Source organism: Glycine max, chromosome 2 (assembly GCF_000004515.6).
Source record: "Glycine max cultivar Williams 82 chromosome 2, Glycine_max_v4.0, whole genome shotgun sequence".
Taxonomy (NCBI): domain Eukaryota; kingdom Viridiplantae; phylum Streptophyta; class Magnoliopsida; order Fabales; family Fabaceae; genus Glycine; species Glycine max.
The window spans coordinates 42104062-42121953 of record NC_016089.4 but is presented as its reverse complement, the minus strand read 5'-3'; the positions used below and the strand labels follow the sequence as shown (position 1 = coordinate 42121953).

The window sequence follows — 17892 nt, the reverse complement described above, 5'->3', positions numbered from 1 at the left end:
AGTAATAAAGTTACATATACAGAAAAGAAAAGAATAATAAAAAAAGAAATAGTGAAGGGGGGAATCACTCTATGAAGCAAACAAACGAAACGCCCACGTTGGAATACCACAAAAACCTAGGGGCAAAAAGGTCAAAGGAATATGCGTTTTAGAAGACCCCGCAGTGGAAGCAAATAAACGAACGACTCAGCCTCAGTCCTACTACTCTATGTAACACTCTCTTTCGTCACAATTTTTGTGTAGAAAGTAAATATAAATTCTTCTCACTTCTCACTCTTCTCTTCTCTTCTCAGACACAAGCGATTCTCAACCTCTCTCTTTGGGGTTTTCGTTTCGCTCTCTCTTCTTCTCATCACCATCGCACTCCTTCATTCGGATGTGTGTGCACCTTTCTCCTTTCTCTCTCGTCCATCTCTCAGGTACGCACCTCTCTCTCTCTCTCTCTCTCTCTCTCTCTATATATATATATATATATATATATATATATATATATATCTATCTATTCTTCACCGTAACGCCGTGTTTGGTTCACGTCACCACCAACTTTTGATCTGTTTTTCCACGCCAATTGCTGATTCGGTACCACTACTCTTCGTACTTTCGGAATCGCGGATTGTTATCCACCTAATTTGTTTTCTAAGCTTGTTTTGTGGTTCTTAATTCGATTTATTATTATTTTATTGTGATTGTGATTTTTTTAATTAATTTTATTTTAAATTTTTAGGTGGTGGTTCTGTGTGCAGTTGAGGTGAGATGACAACCCTAAGATCAAGTTGGCCTTCGAGGCTGCGCCAACTTCTGTCCAGCGGGGGCGCCATTGGTCCTTCAGTCAAGGTGGACTCCGAGCCCGTGAGTGTTCTCTCTCTCTCTCTCTCTCTCGTTATATGAGTACATATTTAACTGCTGGGTAAACCCCTCGTTAAGATTCTTATTCCATTATTCGTTTAATCAACATAATTGATATATGATGAAGAATTTTATTAGCCTGTTATGTAACTCGTTATGAAATTCACTTTTTAGGGTTTTTTTTTGGCTTGTGTTTTGGCTCTTAATGGTGTATATGAGTATATATTTAACTGCTGGGTAAACCCCTCGTTAAGATTCTTATTACATTTTCCTTCGTTTATTCAATATGTGTGTGTGTGATGAAGAATTTGATTAGCGTAGTAAGTCGTTATGAAATGCACTTTTGAGGGTTTTTGTGTTTTGGCTCTTGGCGGACCGTGCCTTACTGTCTTCATTCTTTTGCATGTGAGAACCTGAAAATTCGTTTTTCTTTTTCTTTCATGTGTGTTTATTTTTTATAGAGTATTTTTTTTTGTTGGAAAAAGTATAAAAGTTCGTGAGCCTTTTATGTATGAAGGAAATTAGAGCAATATGCATTTGGATGATATTTAATAATTGAAATAACCAGGTGTAAGTATTGTGCATTTGGACCGTATTTATTAGTTGAAAGTCCAAAAGTTGTTTTTCACTGGAAGTGTTTTTTGGGTACGGTTACTGTTAGCGTTTAGGAGGAAAACTGACCTTTTCTTTGCTTTGATGACAAGATTCAATTTGTAGCTTATCCTAAACTGAAAATTTGTTTGTCATAAAGGTGGGGTTCTGCTGAAATTTATATAATTAAATAGATCTCAGGTCTCGTGGATGCATCTTTGTTGCATCTCAAATTGTTAAACATTGAATATTTGAATATGATTGATTTGCTGTAGTTCTACTCCATATGTTTCTGAGCATCTTTTTGTTTCAAAATTCAAATCCATGAAATGCACTTGCATTGCACGTCCAATTAACATTGTGGTCAGTCAAAATACTTGCAAGTAGTATGCCATTGTGTCTTTATTTATGGCCATTATCTGTTTTTAGCCTAGTTTATTTGCATTTGATGTATTTGAGACAGCTTGAGGTATACTACACATGTAGTATAATGTAGCTTAGTCATAGCTAATGTCAGATCTCTCCAACTGACTTGGAGGTAGTTAGACAGTTATAATGTAGGAACTCTTTACAGACTATAGGGTTTATTCCGAATTTACAGAGAGAAGTCTTCAGTTTACTCTTAATTTTTCTGCTTCTTATATTTTGTTGCACTCTCTTCATGTTATCACTTAGTATGGTATCATATTTGTACCCTCCGGTCTCCATTAGGATAAGCCTAATGGACCAACCGCGTTCAACCTAATAGGTCATGGGCCGACCCGAACCTGACATACAGGGTCTGATCATATCCGTTATCAGCATCTTATTATATAACCTCAGAGGATCTAATCATATTTTATTGTCTGTTGAGCTATATCTAATCATATCTTACCTGAATTATATCTTATCTCTGAATTATGGAGATAAGATATAATTGGATCTTACCATAATTAGGAAGCTCTATATAACCCACATCTCACCCAAGAGCAACGGCAGATTACACTTTATGCTCTGGATAGGCAGACCCAAACCCTAGGGAAAACCTATACTGGAACAATATTCATAATTCATAATTTCATAATTTATGACTTAAAGGTAGTTAGACAGTTATCACCAATGAGTCCATCATTGAGTTCATAATTTATCGCTGTCTTGGGTCAATTTGGTGGGGGTTTTCCCATATCATCCGAGTCAGCACTTTATTCAGCATATTCATGGAGGGTTTGAAGGATTGCAGACAAACAGATGGCAGTGGTGGTGGCTAGCTCTGACTTATACTATTTGGAAACATAGGAACAACATCATTTTCTCAAATGCTACTTTCAATGCTCACAAACTAATGGATGATGCAGTGTTTCTTCTATGGACATGGCTAAGATGCTTGGAAAAGAATTTCTCTCTTCACTTCAATCAGTGGTCCTCAAATCTCAAATTTGGCTTTATTAGGACAGGAATATAGGAAATTAGTACAGTCCCTGTTCTATTAGATTACAGTGGGATCTTTCAGCTTGTATATTTATGCATCTAGCTAATCTAGATGTGAATTATCTCTAAAACCTGTATGTTTTCAGTACCTCTGGTACTCATTAATGTTATATTATATTTTGGCTGAGCAAAAAAATAAATAAAAATACACTGTTTTCAGAGAAAACTCTTCAGTTAACTCTTCTTACCACATTTTCTCAGCTTCTGATATTTTGGTGCATTTTCTCACAAACAGTTATTTTAAAATATTGATTTCATGTTATGTACAGTGAATTTTAAGTTTTGGTAGGTTATGGAGTTTGATTTCCTGTTTACAGAATGCTGAAGTACAAACATACGCTCTTACTCATAAAGCAAGTATAGTAGCTTCTGGTATTTGTATGGTTTTCTGTGCATGCACTGTTTTCAGTGGCAAATTCCTTGTGCCATCATTTAAATTGTGGCTGCTCCGTTTGCATGCACCCTTTTTGGTAAAATTAATGTTAGGCAGTGATGATTTTCTTTTTCTAAAATTTTGATTAATGCTGTTATTCCTCAGTCAACGTATGTTTAGAAATTTGCTTCAACTGCATTTCATAATTTTTGTATTCTTGGAACTATTTGTATCTTTTTTTGGTGCAATTATATCTTTAGCATTTCCTCCCTTCATCCATGTAATGTCATCTTAATTTGGTGGTTGATTGGTTTCAGCCTCCTAAGATCAAAGCCTTCATTGAGAAGATCATCCAGTGTCCATTACAAGATATTGCCATACCACTTTCTGGCTTTCGGTGGGAGTACAATAAGGTATTAATGTTAGGACTGCTAGTTTTGCTGCACCAAGTAATTTATTTTATTTTGCCAGTGCCTTACACCTTCCTTTTTTCACATCAGGGGAATTTTCATCACTGGAGACCGCTGTTGCTTCATTTTGATACATACTTCAAGACTTATTTGTCGTGTAGAAATGATCTGACGTTGTTAGATAATCTAGAAGATGACAGCCCTTTACCAAAACATGCAATTCTGCAAATATTGCGAGTGATGCAAAAAATTTTAGAGAACTGTCCAAACAAGAGTTCCTTTGATGGCTTAGAGGTTAGTTGGTCAGAAAGTATACCCTATCTAAGCCTGGTCTAATTTAATATATTCTAGTTAAGTGGTTTGTTATTTTATTTTTGAAACTTTTATTTCTGATAATTTTATCTGTTCCTCTTCAGCATTTCAAGCTTTTACTTGCATCAACAGATCCTGAGATTCTTGTTGCTACATTGGAAACTCTTTCTGCACTTGTAAAAATTAATCCCTCTAAGCTTCATGGAAGTCCAAAGATGATTTGCTGTGGTTCGGTGAACAGCTATCTTTTGTCCTTAGCACAAGGCTGGGGAAGCAAGGAGGAGGGCCTAGGATTGTACTCTTGTGTTATGGCAAATGAGAAAGCCCAAGATGAAGCACTGTGCTTGTTTCCTTCTGAAGAGATTGGTCATGACCAATCAAATTGCCGCATAGGCACTACCCTTTATTTTGAATTGCATGGTCCCAATGCCCAAAGCAAGGAACATAGTGCAGATGCAGTTTCCCCTAGCTCAACAGTTATACACATGCCAGATTTGCATCTGCGCAAAGAAGATGATTTGTCATTGATGAAGCAGTGCACTGAAGAATTTAGCATTCCTTCTGAGCTCAGGTTTTCCTTGCTCACTAGAATCAGATATGCTCGTGCCTTTCGTTCTCCTAGAATATGCAGGCTTTACAGCCGGATTTGCCTACTTTCTTTCATTGTTCTGGTGCAGTCTGGTGATGCTCAGGAAGAACTTGTCTCCTTTTTTGCTAATGAACCAGAATATACAAATGAATTAATTAGAATTGTACGATCAGAGGAAGTTATATCTGGATCTATCAGGACACTTGCAATGCTTGCTCTAGGAGCTCAATTAGCAGCATATACATCATCGCATCATCGGGCACGGATCAGTGGATCTAGTTTAACTTTTGCTGGTGGGAACCGCATGATACTCCTAAATGTGCTCCAGAGGGCTATTTTGTCATTGAAGATTTCTAATGATCCATCATCCCTTGCCTTTGTTGAAGCACTTCTTCAGTTCTATCTGCTCCATGTGGTCTCAACCTCAACTTCTGGTAATAATATTAGAGGTTCTGGCATGGTGCCAACATTCTTGCCGTTGCTGGAGGATTTTGATCCTACACATATTCATCTAGTCTGTTTTGCTGTGAAAACTCTTCAGAAGCTTATGGATTATAGTAGCTCAGCTGTATCATTGTTTAAAGAATTGGGGGGCATTGAACTTTTGGCTCAGAGGTTACAGAAAGAGGTACACAGAGTCATTGGTTTGGTTGGAGGAACTGATAACATGATGCTTACTGGTGAAAGCTTGGGACATAGTACTGATCAATTGTACTCCCAGAAGAGACTCATAAAGGTCTCCCTTAAGGCGCTTGGTTCTGCAACATACGCACCTGCAAACTCTACCAGATCTCAACATTCTCAAGACAGTTCATTACCTATAACTCTAAGCTTGATTTTTAAGAATGTAGATAAGTTTGGAGGTGACATTTATTATTCAGCTGTTACTGTTATGAGTGAAATAATCCACAAAGATCCTACCTTTTTTTCTGCTCTGCATGAAATAGGTCTTCCTGATGCGTTTTTATTGTCAGTTGGATCTGGAATACTTCCATCATCAAAGGCTTTGACATGCATTCCAAATGGTCTTGGGGCCATTTGTCTTAATGCCAAAGGGTTAGAGGCCGTTAGAGAATCTTCATCGCTACGGTTCCTTGTTGACATTTTCACTAGCAAGAAGTATGTCTTAGCCATGAATGAGGCTATTGTTCCTTTGGCAAATGCTGTGGAGGAACTTCTACGCCATGTATCTACATTGAGAAGCACTGGTGTTGATATTATCATTGAAATCATCCATAAGATCACATCTTTTGGGGATGGAAATGGTGCAGGATTTTCTGGAAAAGCTGAGGGCACCGCCATGGAAACAGATTCTGAAAACAAAGAAAAAGAAGGCCATTGTTGCATTGTAGGCACATCATATTCGGCTGTAGAAGGGATAAGTGATGAGCAGTTTATTCAGCTATGTGTCTTTCATTTGATGGTATTAGTTCATAGGACTATGGAAAATGCCGAGACATGCCGGTTGTTTGTGGAAAAATCAGGAATTGAAGCTTTATTGAATTTGTTATTACGACCCACTATTGCACAATCCTCAGATGGCATGTCTATTGCTTTACATAGCACAATGGTATTTAAAGGGTTTGCTCAACATCATTCAATTCCTCTGGCACATGCCTTCTGTTCTTCTCTTAGAGAGCACTTAAAGAAAACTTTAGTGGGGTTTGGTGCAGCATCAGAACCTTTGTTGCTGGATCCAAGGATGACAACTGATGGTGGCATCTTTTCTTCACTTTTCCTGGTTGAGTTCCTTCTATTTCTTGTGGCATCGAAAGACAATCGTTGGGTGACTGCCTTGCTTACAGAATTTGGAAATGAGAGTAAGGATGTTCTTGAAGACATTGGATGCGTTCACCGTGAAGTTCTGTGGCAAATTTCTCTACTTGAAAATAGAAAACCTGAGATTGAGGAAGATGGTGCTTGTTCTTCTGATTCACAACAGGCTGAAGGGGATGTAAGTGAAACTGAAGAGCAAAGGTTCAATTCTTTCAGGCAGTATCTTGACCCATTATTGAGAAGGAGAACATCAGGATGGAGCATTGAATCCCAGTTTTTTAACCTTATAAACCTGTATCGAGATTTGGGCCGTTCCACTGGTTCTCAAAATAGATTAGTTGGTCCGAGGTCAAGTTCTAGTAATCAGGTACAGCATTCTGGGTCAGATGATAATTGGGGGACTGCTAATAAGAAGGAATCTGACAAGCAGAGAGCATATTATACATCTTGTTGTGACATGGTCAGATCACTTTCATTTCACATTACCCATTTGTTCCAAGAGTTAGGAAAAGTAATGTTGCTACCTTCACGTCGGCGTGATGATGTTGTGAATGTAAGTCCTGCTTCAAAATCAGTGGCTTCTACATTTGCATCCATTGCTTTTGATCACATGAATTATGGTGGCCGTTGTGTAAATCTTTCGGGAACAGAAGAATCCATATCAACAAAATGTCGATATTTTGGGAAAGTGATTGATTTTATGGATAATGTTCTAATGGAGAGGCCAGATTCATGCAATCCTATTATGCTGAATTGCTTGTATGGACGTGGAGTTATTGAAATTGTATTAACTACCTTTGAAGCTACCAGTCAGCTGCTCTTTACAGTTAATCGGGCCCCTGCCTCGCCCATGGATACTGATGATGCAAATGCAAAGCAAGACGACAAGGAAGATACAGATAATTCATGGATTTATGGTTCTTTAGCTAGTTATGGGAAATTGATGGACCATCTAGTGACCTCCTCTTTTATATTATCATCATTCACAAAGCATTTGCTTGCACAGCCCCTTACTAATGGTGATACACCTTTCCCAAGGGATGCTGAGACTTTTGTGAAGGTCCTTCAATCCAGAGTGTTGAAGACTGTACTTCCTGTTTGGACTCATCCCAAGTTTGTTGACTGTAGTTATGAATTTATTTCTACAGTTATTTCTATCATTAGGCATGTCTATACAGGTGTTGAAGTAAAAAATGTGAATGGCAGTGCTGGTGCTCGCATTACTGGGCCGCCTCCTAATGAAACAACTATTTCAACCATTGTAGAAATGGGGTTTTCCAGGTCTAGAGCAGAAGAAGCTTTGAGGCAAGTTGGGTCAAATAGTGTGGAGTTGGCAATGGAGTGGTTGTTCTCTCATCCAGAGGAGGCACAAGAAGATGATGAACTTGCCCGTGCACTTGCCATGTCCCTTGGAAACTCTGAATCAGATTCAAAGGATGCAGTTGCTAATGACAATGCCCTGCAGCTTGAGGAAGAGATGGTCCAACTTCCTCCTGTTGATGAGTTGTTATCTACTTGTACAAAACTTTTGTCGAAGGAACCACTTGCTTTTCCAGTCCGTGACTTGCTTGTGATGATATGCTCTCAGGATGATGGTCAACATAGATCTAATGTGGTCTCATTTATTGTGGAACGGATCAAAGAATGTGGTTTGGTTCCTAGCAATGGAAATTATGCCATGCTGGCTGCTCTTTTTCATGTTCTAGCTTTAATTCTTAATGAGGATGCTGTGGCTAGGGAAGCTGCTTCTACAAGTGGTTTAATCAAAATTGCCTCAGATCTACTCTACCAGTGGGATTCTAGTCTTGATATCAAGGAGAAACATCAGGTACCAAAATGGGTGACTGCTGCTTTCCTTGCATTAGACAGATTGTTGCAAGTGGATCAAAAATTGAATTCTGAAATCGCAGAGCAGTTGAAGAAGGAAGCTGTGAATAGCCAGCAGACATCAATTACCATTGATGAAGACAGGCAAAACAAGATGCAGTCTGCATTGGGACTCTCTATGAAGTATGCAGATATACATGAACAGAAGAGACTTGTTGAGGTTGCTTGTAGTTGTATGAAGAATCAACTTCCATCCGACACAATGCATGCTGTTCTGCTACTATGTTCCAATCTTACAAGGAATCATTCTGTAGCTCTTACTTTTTTGGATTCTGGTGGTTTAAGTCTACTTCTTTCTTTGCCAACCAGCAGTCTCTTCCCTGGGTTTGACAATGTTGCTGCTAGTATTGTTCGTCATGTTCTTGAAGATCCTCAAACGCTCCATCAAGCAATGGAATCTGAGATAAAACATAGTCTTGTAGTTGCATCTAACCGGCATCCAAATGGAAGGGTCAATCCTCATAATTTCCTTTTAAATTTAGCTTCTGTGATTTCTCGGGATCCAGTAATTTTTATGCAAGCTGCTCAATCTGTGTGCCAAGTTGAAATGGTAGGTGAGAGGCCATACATTGTCTTGCTGAAAGATAGGGATAAAGACAAAGCTAAGGATAAAGAAAAGGATAAGGATAAAACATTGGAGAAAGATAAAGTACAGAACATTGATGGGAAGGTTGTTTTGGGAAATACTAACACGGCACCTACTGGCAATGGCCATGGCAAAATTCAAGATTCAAATACCAAGAGTGCCAAAGGTCACAGAAAACCTACCCAAAGTTTTATTAATGCAATAGAACTTCTTCTTGAATCTGTATGCACTTTTGTTCCTCCCTTGAAGGGTGACATTGCCTCAAATGTTCTTCCTGGCACCCCAGCATCAACCGATATGGACATTGATGCCTCCATGGTTAAGGGAAAAGGAAAAGCAGTTGCCACTGATTCTGAGGGCAATGAAACTGGTAGTCAGGATGCTTCTGCATCACTTGCAAAGATTGTCTTCATTCTAAAGCTTCTGACAGAGATACTATTGATGTATTCATCATCTGTTCATGTTTTACTTAGACGAGATGCTGAAATGAGCAGCATTAGAGGTTCTTATCAAAAGAGTCCTGCAGGTTTAAGCATGGGTGGGATATTCTCTCATATTCTTCATAATTTTCTTCCATATTCTCGAAACTCCAAAAAGGACAAGAAAGCTGATGGTGATTGGAGGCAGAAACTAGCAACCAGGGCCAACCAGTTTATGGTGGGTGCTTGTGTTCGATCTACAGAGGCAAGGAAGAGGGTTTTTGGTGAGATTTGTTGTATCATCAATGAATTTGTTGATTCATGTCATGGCATTAAGCGTCCAGGAAAAGAAATTCAGGTTTTTGTTGATCTACTAAATGATGTTTTGGCTGCTCGTACACCCGCTGGTTCATCCATTTCAGCTGAGGCCTCTACCACTTTTATTGATGCTGGTTTGGTTAAATCATTCACATGTACTCTACAAGTTTTGGACCTTGACCATGCTGATTCATCTGAAGTTGCTACGGGTATTATTAAAGCTCTTGAGTTGGTAACCAAGGAGCATGTCCAATTAGTTGATTCTAGTGCAGGGAAGGGTGATAATTCAGCAAAGCCTTCTGTTCTAAGTCAACCCGGAAGAACAAATAATATTGGTGACATGTCTCAGTCCATGGAGACATCACAAGCCAATCCTGATTCCCTTCAAGTTGACCGTGTTGGGTCTTATGCAGTTTGCTCCTATGGTGGGTCTGAAGCTGTTACTGATGATATGGAACATGATCAAGATCTTGATGGGAGCTTTGCTCCTGCTAATGAGGATGATTACATGCATGAAAATTCTGAGGATGCAAGAGATCTTGAAAATGGAATGGAAAATGTGGGTCTACAATTTGAAATCCAATCTCATGGCCAAGAAAATCTTGATGAGGATGACGATGAGGACGATGATATGTCTGAAGATGAAGGTGAGGATGTAGATGAAGATGAGGATGATGATGAGGAACACAATGATTTGGAAGAAGTCCATCATTTGCCACATCCTGACACAGATCAAGATGAGCATGAGATTGATGATGAAGATTTTGATGATGAAGTGATGGAGGAAGAGGATGAGGATGACGAGGAAGATGAAGATGGTGTTATACTGCAACTCGAGGAGGGGATTAATGGAATTAATGTTTTTGATCATATTGAGGTTTTTGGCAGAGATAATAGTTTTGCAAATGAAGCTTTTCAAGTGATGCCGGTTGAGGTTTTTGGATCCAGACGTCAGGGGAGGACAACATCTATTTATAGTCTTTTGGGAAGAACTGGTGATACCGCTGTGCCTTCTCGTCACCCACTCTTGCTTGAACCTTCTTCATTCCCCCCACCTACAGGGCAATCAGGCCAGTTTCTCAGAATTGTTTGTTATTGATTTAATCTATTAATTGTTTTTCAAAGTCATTAATTACTATTTAAGTTATAAAAAAAATTGTTGTTTAATGACATTTTGGCTTTTCTGGTATTTTGCTAAAATATTCCAGATAGTTCATTGGAGAACAACTCATTGGGTTTGGATAATATATTTCGATCGCTGAGGAGTGGACGCCATGGACAGCGTTTGCACTTGTGGACTGATAATAACCAACAAAGTGGTGGGACAAACACTGTTGTTGTACCCCAAGGCCTTGAGGATTTGCTTGTCACTCAATTAAGGCGACCAATCCCTGAAAAGTCATCCAATCAGAACATTGCAGAAGCAGGTTCTCATGGTAAAGTTGGAACGACCCAGGCACAAGATGCAGGGGGTGCAAGGCCAGAAGTCCCTGTTGAAAGTAATGCTGTTCTGGAAGTTAGTACTATAACTCCCTCGGTTGATAACAGTAACAATGCGGGTGTCAGACCAGCTGGGACTGGACCTTCACATACAAATGTTTCAAACACACACTCACAGGAAGTTGAGATGCAATTTGAACATGCTGATGGAGCTGTGAGGGATGTTGAAGCTGTCAGCCAGGAGAGTAGTGGTAGTGGTGCAACTTTTGGTGAAAGCCTTCGGAGCTTGGATGTTGAGATTGGAAGTGCTGATGGCCATGATGATGGTGGTGAAAGGCAGGTTTCTGCTGATAGGGTGGCAGGTGATTCGCAGGCAGCACGCACAAGAAGAGCAAATACGCCTTTGAGTCACATTTCTCCTGTGGTTGGAAGAGATGCGTTCCTTCACAGTGTAACTGAAGTTTCAGAAAATTCAAGCCGTGATGCAGATCAAGATGGTGCAGCAGCAGAGCAGCAGGTGAACAGTGATGCAGGATCAGGAGCTATTGATCCTGCTTTTCTGGATGCTCTTCCTGAGGAGCTGCGTGCCGAACTCCTTTCAGCTCAGCAGGGTCAAGTGGCTCAGCCATCAAATGCTGAGTCTCAAAACACTGGGGATATTGATCCAGAGTTCCTTGCAGCTCTTCCAGCTGATATTCGAGCAGAAATTCTAGCTCAGCAGCAAGCACAGAGGCTGCATCAATCTCAGGAGCTGGAAGGCCAACCTGTGGAAATGGATACAGTCTCAATAATTGCAACTTTTCCATCAGATTTACGAGAAGAGGCAAGTTTTTCAGTTCATTGCTGTTATATAAAAGTGAGATTGTCTCTGGTTTTAAGTTTTTTTCCCCCTTCAGGTTCTGTTGACGTCACCAGATACTATCCTTGCCAATCTTACACCTGCTCTTGTTGCTGAGGCAAATATGTTGCGGGAGAGGTTTGCACACCGTTACAGTCGTACCCTCTTTGGTATGTATCCTAGAAGTCGTAGAGGGGAGACTTCAAGACGTGAAGGTATTGGTTCTGGTCTGGATGGAGCAGGGGGAACCATTTCTTCTCGCCGTTCCAATGGAGTTAAGGTTGTTGAAGCTGATGGAGCACCACTAGTTGACACAGAAGCTTTGCATGCTATGATTCGGTTGTTACGCGTAGTGCAGGTATTAATTTGTGATTGGAAGAAGTCATTTAATATGAGTCATTCTTTATTGTCTATAATTTGTCTATTGCATTTTTGCAGCCACTCTATAAAGGCCAACTCCAGAGGCTTCTATTAAATCTTTGTGCCCATAGTGAAACAAGAACCTCTCTGGTGAAAATTCTGATGGACTTGCTAATGCTTGATGTAAAAAGGCCTGTCAGTTATTTTAGTAAAGTTGAGCCACCATATAGATTATATGGTTGTCAGAGCAATGTAATGTATTCACGTCCTCAATCTTTTGATGGTAAGAATACTTGATTAATCTTATTTATGTTGTGATTATAAACAATTGTCCTGGTTTTGATTATGCTGACATAAACAAAATAACTTGTTGGTTTTTATGGTTGTGAATCTTCCCAATTAAGATTTGTCTGTAATGTCTTTTATTTTCTTAATCCATGAGCTTCTTCTTACTGGAGAGTCTATTTATAATATTTGGTCAATTTTTTGTTAACGCTTAATGAATTTATTTATACCTTTCCTATTGTTTAATCACAGGAGTTCCCCCATTGCTGTCTCGTAGAATACTTGAAACTCTCACTTATCTTGCTCGCAATCATCTGTATGTGGCAAAAATTTTGCTTCAGTGTTGGCTACCAAATCCTGCAATAAAAGAACCAGATGATGCACGGGGCAAAGCCGTGATGGTTGTTGAAGATGAAGTAAATATAGGTGAAAGTAATGATGGGTACATCGCCATTGCAATGCTATTGGGTCTCTTGAACCAACCACTTTATTTGAGGAGCATAGCCCACCTTGAGCAGGTGATGCTTTGGTTTTATTGGCATATTTGTATTTTAATTTCTTGTGCATTCAGACAGTGTTGACACAATTGTCTTTGTATCTGTGTTGTGTTTTCAGCTGCTAAATTTACTGGATGTTATCATTGACAGTGCTGGAAACAAGTCATCTGACAAATCCTTGATATCTACTAACCCATCATCAGCTCCACAAATTTCTGCCGTGGAAGCCAATGCGAATGCAGATTCTAATATTTTATCTTCTGTGGATGATGCATCTAAAGTTGATGGTTCCTCCAAACCAACGCCCTCTGGCATAAATGTTGAATGTGAGTCACATGGAGTGTTGAGTAATCTTTCAAATGCAGAACTCCGGCTCCTGTGCTCACTGCTTGCACAAGAAGGGTATGCGTTTTGGCCTATGCTTGTTGCCAATATAGCTAGTTTTTGTGTATCTATACACCATCAGTAGGAGCTCCTGTATTTTGGGGAGGGATGGGGGTGGGGTGATAAAACTCGTGACTTAGAAGCATCAAACTAATTTTATATTAAGTCAGTCAGTTGTGTCAGTTTTCTTGATATGTGCATTTGCTTGCTTTTTTTCTTTGTAATGCCACAGTTGATATTAGTCACCACCAATTAGAGCACCTGGCTATAATTGTTGTAGATACAATGTTTTTTAGTAATCATGGAGTTAATCTGACATTTTGTGCATTCCTCCCAGTTTGTCAGATAATGCATATAATCTTGTTGCCGAGGTAATGAAGAAATTGGTGGCCATTGCTCCAACACATTGTGAGCTTTTTGTCACTGAGCTGGCAGAAGCAGTTCAAAAGTTGACTTCATCTGCAATGAATGAGTTACGTGTCTTTAGTGAAGCAATGAAAGCTCTGCTTAGTACCTCTTCTACTGATGGAGCTGCAATTCTGAGAGTTTTGCAAGCCTTGAGTTCCCTTGTCACCTTACTGACGGAGAAAGAGAATGACAGAGGTACTCCTGCTCTATCTGAGGTTTGGGAAATCAATTCAGCATTAGAGCCCTTGTGGCATGAGCTTAGCTGTTGCATAAGCAAGATAGAATCCTACTCAGAGTCTGCATCTGAGATTTCGACATCTTCTAGTACCTTTGTGTCTAAACCATCTGGTGTAATGCCTCCACTTCCTGCTGGCTCTCAAAATATCTTACCATACATTGAATCTTTCTTTGTGGTTTGTGAGAAATTGCATCCTGCTCAGCCAGGTGATAGTCATGACTCAAGTATCCCTGTTATTTCTGATGTTGAGTATGCCACCACATCTGCAACTCCCCAGAAAGCATCTGGAACTGCTGTGAAAGTAGATGAGAAACATATGCCTTTTGTCCGGTTCTCAGAGAAGCATAGGAAGCTACTAAATGCATTCTTAAGGCAAAACCCTGGTTTGCTTGAGAAATCTTTCTCACTCATGCTAAAGGTTCCAAGATTTATTGATTTTGATAACAAGCGTGCCCACTTCCGATCAAAAATTAAGCATCAGCATGACCATCACCATAGCCCATTGAGAATATCAGTAAGAAGGGCATATGTTCTAGAAGATTCTTACAACCAGCTTCGCTTGAGATCAACTCAAGATTTGAAGGGAAGGTTGACTGTTCACTTCCAAGGGGAGGAGGGTATTGATGCAGGTGGGCTTACAAGGGAATGGTATCAATTATTGTCCAGAGTTATTTTTGATAAAGGAGCACTGCTTTTTACTACAGTGGGCAATGAATCAACATTTCAGCCTAACCCTAACTCTGTTTATCAAACAGAGCATTTATCTTATTTCAAATTTGTTGGTAGAGTGGTGAGTCCCTTTTCAACTGTTCTGAATGTTTGCTGTTAGTCATATGATTCTAGTTTACACTCTTTTCTATCTCATTCAGGTTGGCAAAGCATTATTTGATGGTCAACTCTTGGATGTTCATTTTACTCGGTCATTCTACAAGCACATTCTTGGAGTCAAAGTTACATATCATGATATTGAAGCCATTGATCCTCATTATTTCAGAAATTTGAAATGGATGCTTGAGGCAAGTGCATTTATGTAGTTCCTCCCCTTTCCCATTGTGTATTCTCATCTCATTTTGTTTATTGTTCAATTTGTGATAATTGTCTGTGTTTCTGGTATGATTGCAGAATGACATCAGTGATGTTCTGGATCTTACTTTTAGCATTGATGCAGATGAGGAAAAATTGATCTTATATGAACGAACAGAGGTATTGACCGTGCCCTTAAACCTGAGATGAAAGATTGGATTTTGCATTATTATATTCTAATCATGAACATGTTTAGGTGACTGATTATGAGTTGATTCCCGGGGGACGGAATATCAAAGTTACTGAGGAGAACAAACATCAATATGTTGATTTGGTTGCCGAGCATCGGCTGACAACTGCCATTCGACCTCAAATAAATTCTTTCTTGGAAGGGTTCAATGAAATGATTCCCAGGGAGTTGATATCGATATTCAATGACAAAGAGCTGGAATTGTTGATCAGTGGACTTCCTGATATTGACTGTGAGACTTCCATTCCTTTATATTACTTTAACTGATGTGATTATTTTCGTTTGCTCTCCCCACATACTATCTTTACTGGTGACTAAATTGCATGGAAGGGCAAATTTAACTGTTATGTATTTTATTTTCTTTCAGTGGATGACTTGAGAGCAAATACAGAATATTCTGGATATAGTGCTGCATCGCCAGTTATCCAATGGTTTTGGGAGGTTGTTCAAGGTTTGAGCAAAGAAGACAAAGCTCGACTGTTGCAATTTGTGACAGGCACATCCAAGGTATATATTGCTTGCTATCCTGGACTTTTGAACATTTTAATTTTTTATATGCTACTCATTTTCTGGTTAATTTCCAAGTGTTTGCTATCTACATGCAATCATACCTGTTTACAGATTCAATTTATTTCTGAAGCATTATAGTTGAGTGAGTGTCACATGAATAAGGGCTGCTGTGGTGTATGTAGTTGGCTTTGGAACCTCGTGGATATTTTTATGATAGCTATAATTTGACTGATCTGAGATGAGGATGGATATATGACAGTTTTTTTTTTTCCTGAATACGTACCAATGATCTTTGTAGTGTATTCAAAATTATGATTAAGATTGCAGAATTGCAGTCTTCATTTTGGAAGCCTCTCCAGGCTGGATCCCGATTAGGATCGGGAATTTGTGGGACAAGAAATAGCTGATCATACTTGTAGGACCGTGGAATCTGTGATTTTTTACTATTTGTTTTTGTTTGATGCAGCTGGGCTTGTGGGTTGGGTGACCTGAATGGTAGACTCATTTTTTGTTGTTTCTGTTCTAGATCCCTCTTCGCCGCAAGCTGTTGAAGCCTTCTCTAATGCAATGCCATTCAAAATCCTTCACTTTTTGATCTTTATTATAAACCATCTCTCGTTTGTACTTCTCTGCTCTCTTGAACTGACTTGTCTGTTGTGTCGGATTGTTTGTGTTGGGGCATCTGTTCTTGGTCCGAGTTTTTTGTTTGTGATGATGATCAGTGTCTCTTCTTTCTGGACTATATGTTGTGTTCTACCAGGGCCGGCTGTTCAGCCGAATAAGCTCTTACTTTTTTTGTTCCTGAAACCCACAAATTTGGCTTTTGGGGCCTTCATTTGAAATACAAGATATCTAGACTATATTTTTCATGTCTGTTTTCTTTCTGCTGCTTTTTTTCCTCCTATTTTCTTTGGAATATAAAATAAATTGAAACATTAAAAACCAGTGAATTTTAATGATCATATGTATTAGTTAGTTATAATATTTTTATACTTTTGGTAAAGATCTTATGATTCATGTTCACGAGTTCTTTCATTCTTCTCCCCATAAGATCTCAATTTTGACCACCTTGGATCAGAGCTTTCTCTTTGTCCTGGGATTTGTTATGATATATTAATGATGTTGGCATATTATTTTTGCAAACTTGAAGCCGTTAAAACATTTTTTTCACTAATGTTTCAGGTGCCTTTGGAAGGCTTTAGCGCTCTTCAAGGAATTTCAGGCTCCCAGAAGTTTCAGATACACAAAGCATATGGAAGTCCTGATCACTTGCCTTCTGCTCATACTTGGTATGTCTTTTCCCCCTTTTCAAAATTCCCTATAGGCCTATATACCTATTACCATTCAGTGTGATTATCTGTAAGCTATAGGCTATATTTATATTTTGATGGATCATTATAGTCGTGTGATTTGAAATAATCAAAACGGAATTTTCTTCATGCAGCTTCAATCAATTAGATTTGCCGGAGTATCCATCTAAACACCATTTAGAAGAGAGGTTACTGCTGGCAATTCACGAAGCAAGTGAGGGTTTTGGATTTGGTTGAGAAGCTTCAGTGGGGAGGGGACAAAATACAATGTATTACATTTTTAGGTTAGGACCTATTTTAAAATAGAATTGAGTGGTACAGGGGGTCGAAGTTTTCAAGTTAATATCATGTTCATATGTTGTACAGTCGTATATTTGCAATGGGAAATGCCATTGGCAGTTTTTCAATCAACAGTTTTGCACTGTAATGATGCCTTGTTTATTTCAGTAACTCAGGTTAGTGGTGTTGCGGAATCAGCTAAGATCGTATATTAATGCGAATTTTACTTCCATGCAATAATGAATAAACTCAGTACGTGGTCATATTCGTAGGGATAACGTTATGAATTAAAGGTACAACTTATTAAGATTGTTGGTGCGATGAGTAATGGTTTATTTTGGTGTAGGGGAACAAGCCATTTTCTATAAATTTTTTACAGTATGATAAAAAATTGTTGAGTAGAATAAATTATTTTTATTATGTCTGTTAATAGTTAAAAAATTTTCAGGCTCGTTCTTAGTGTAACCAAACTGATTGTAGAGAAGTTTCGTGTATA

At 38.9% G+C, this 17892-nt stretch overlaps 1 protein-coding gene across 2 annotated transcripts; it reads left to right on the top strand.

The window, feature by feature from the left end:
• The first annotated feature begins 202 nt into the window (after positions 1-202).
• Positions 203-17593, top strand: LOC100777899 (E3 ubiquitin-protein ligase UPL1). 2 transcript variants are annotated; one of them, XM_006575298.4, is made up of 17 exons: positions 203-419; positions 744-849; positions 3595-3690; positions 3778-3981; positions 4104-10644; positions 10783-11837; positions 11911-12210; positions 12291-12495; positions 12750-13015; positions 13113-13396; positions 13716-14814; positions 14894-15040; positions 15147-15227; positions 15304-15529; positions 15665-15804; positions 16990-17096; positions 17252-17593. In XM_006575298.4, exons 2-17 carry the CDS (start codon positions 754-756, stop codon positions 17352-17354), a joined length of 10950 nt encoding a protein of 3649 aa, XP_006575361.1. In that variant the 5' UTR covers positions 203-419; positions 744-753; the 3' UTR covers positions 17355-17593. The 2 variants fall into 2 exon arrangements, with proteins under 2 accessions (XP_006575361.1, XP_006575360.1); XM_006575297.4 differs by having other exon boundaries at positions 725-849.
• The last annotated feature ends 299 nt before the right edge of the window (positions 17594-17892 follow it).

What these genes read in the sequence shown, in the direction of transcription:
- LOC100777899 (XM_006575298.4), top strand. Translation starts at nt 754, where the DNA reads ATGACAACCCTAAGATCAAGTTGGCCTTCGAGGCTGCGCCAACTTCTG. An exon ending in ACGTCCTCAATCTTTTGATG is followed by an intron (nt 12,496 to 12,749) that starts GTAAGAATACTT and finishes GTTTAATCACAG; the next exon opens with GAGTTCCCCCATTGCTGTCT. An exon ending in TTGTGACAGGCACATCCAAG is followed by an intron (nt 15,805 to 16,989) that starts GTATATATTGCT and finishes CTAATGTTTCAG; the next exon opens with GTGCCTTTGGAAGGCTTTAG.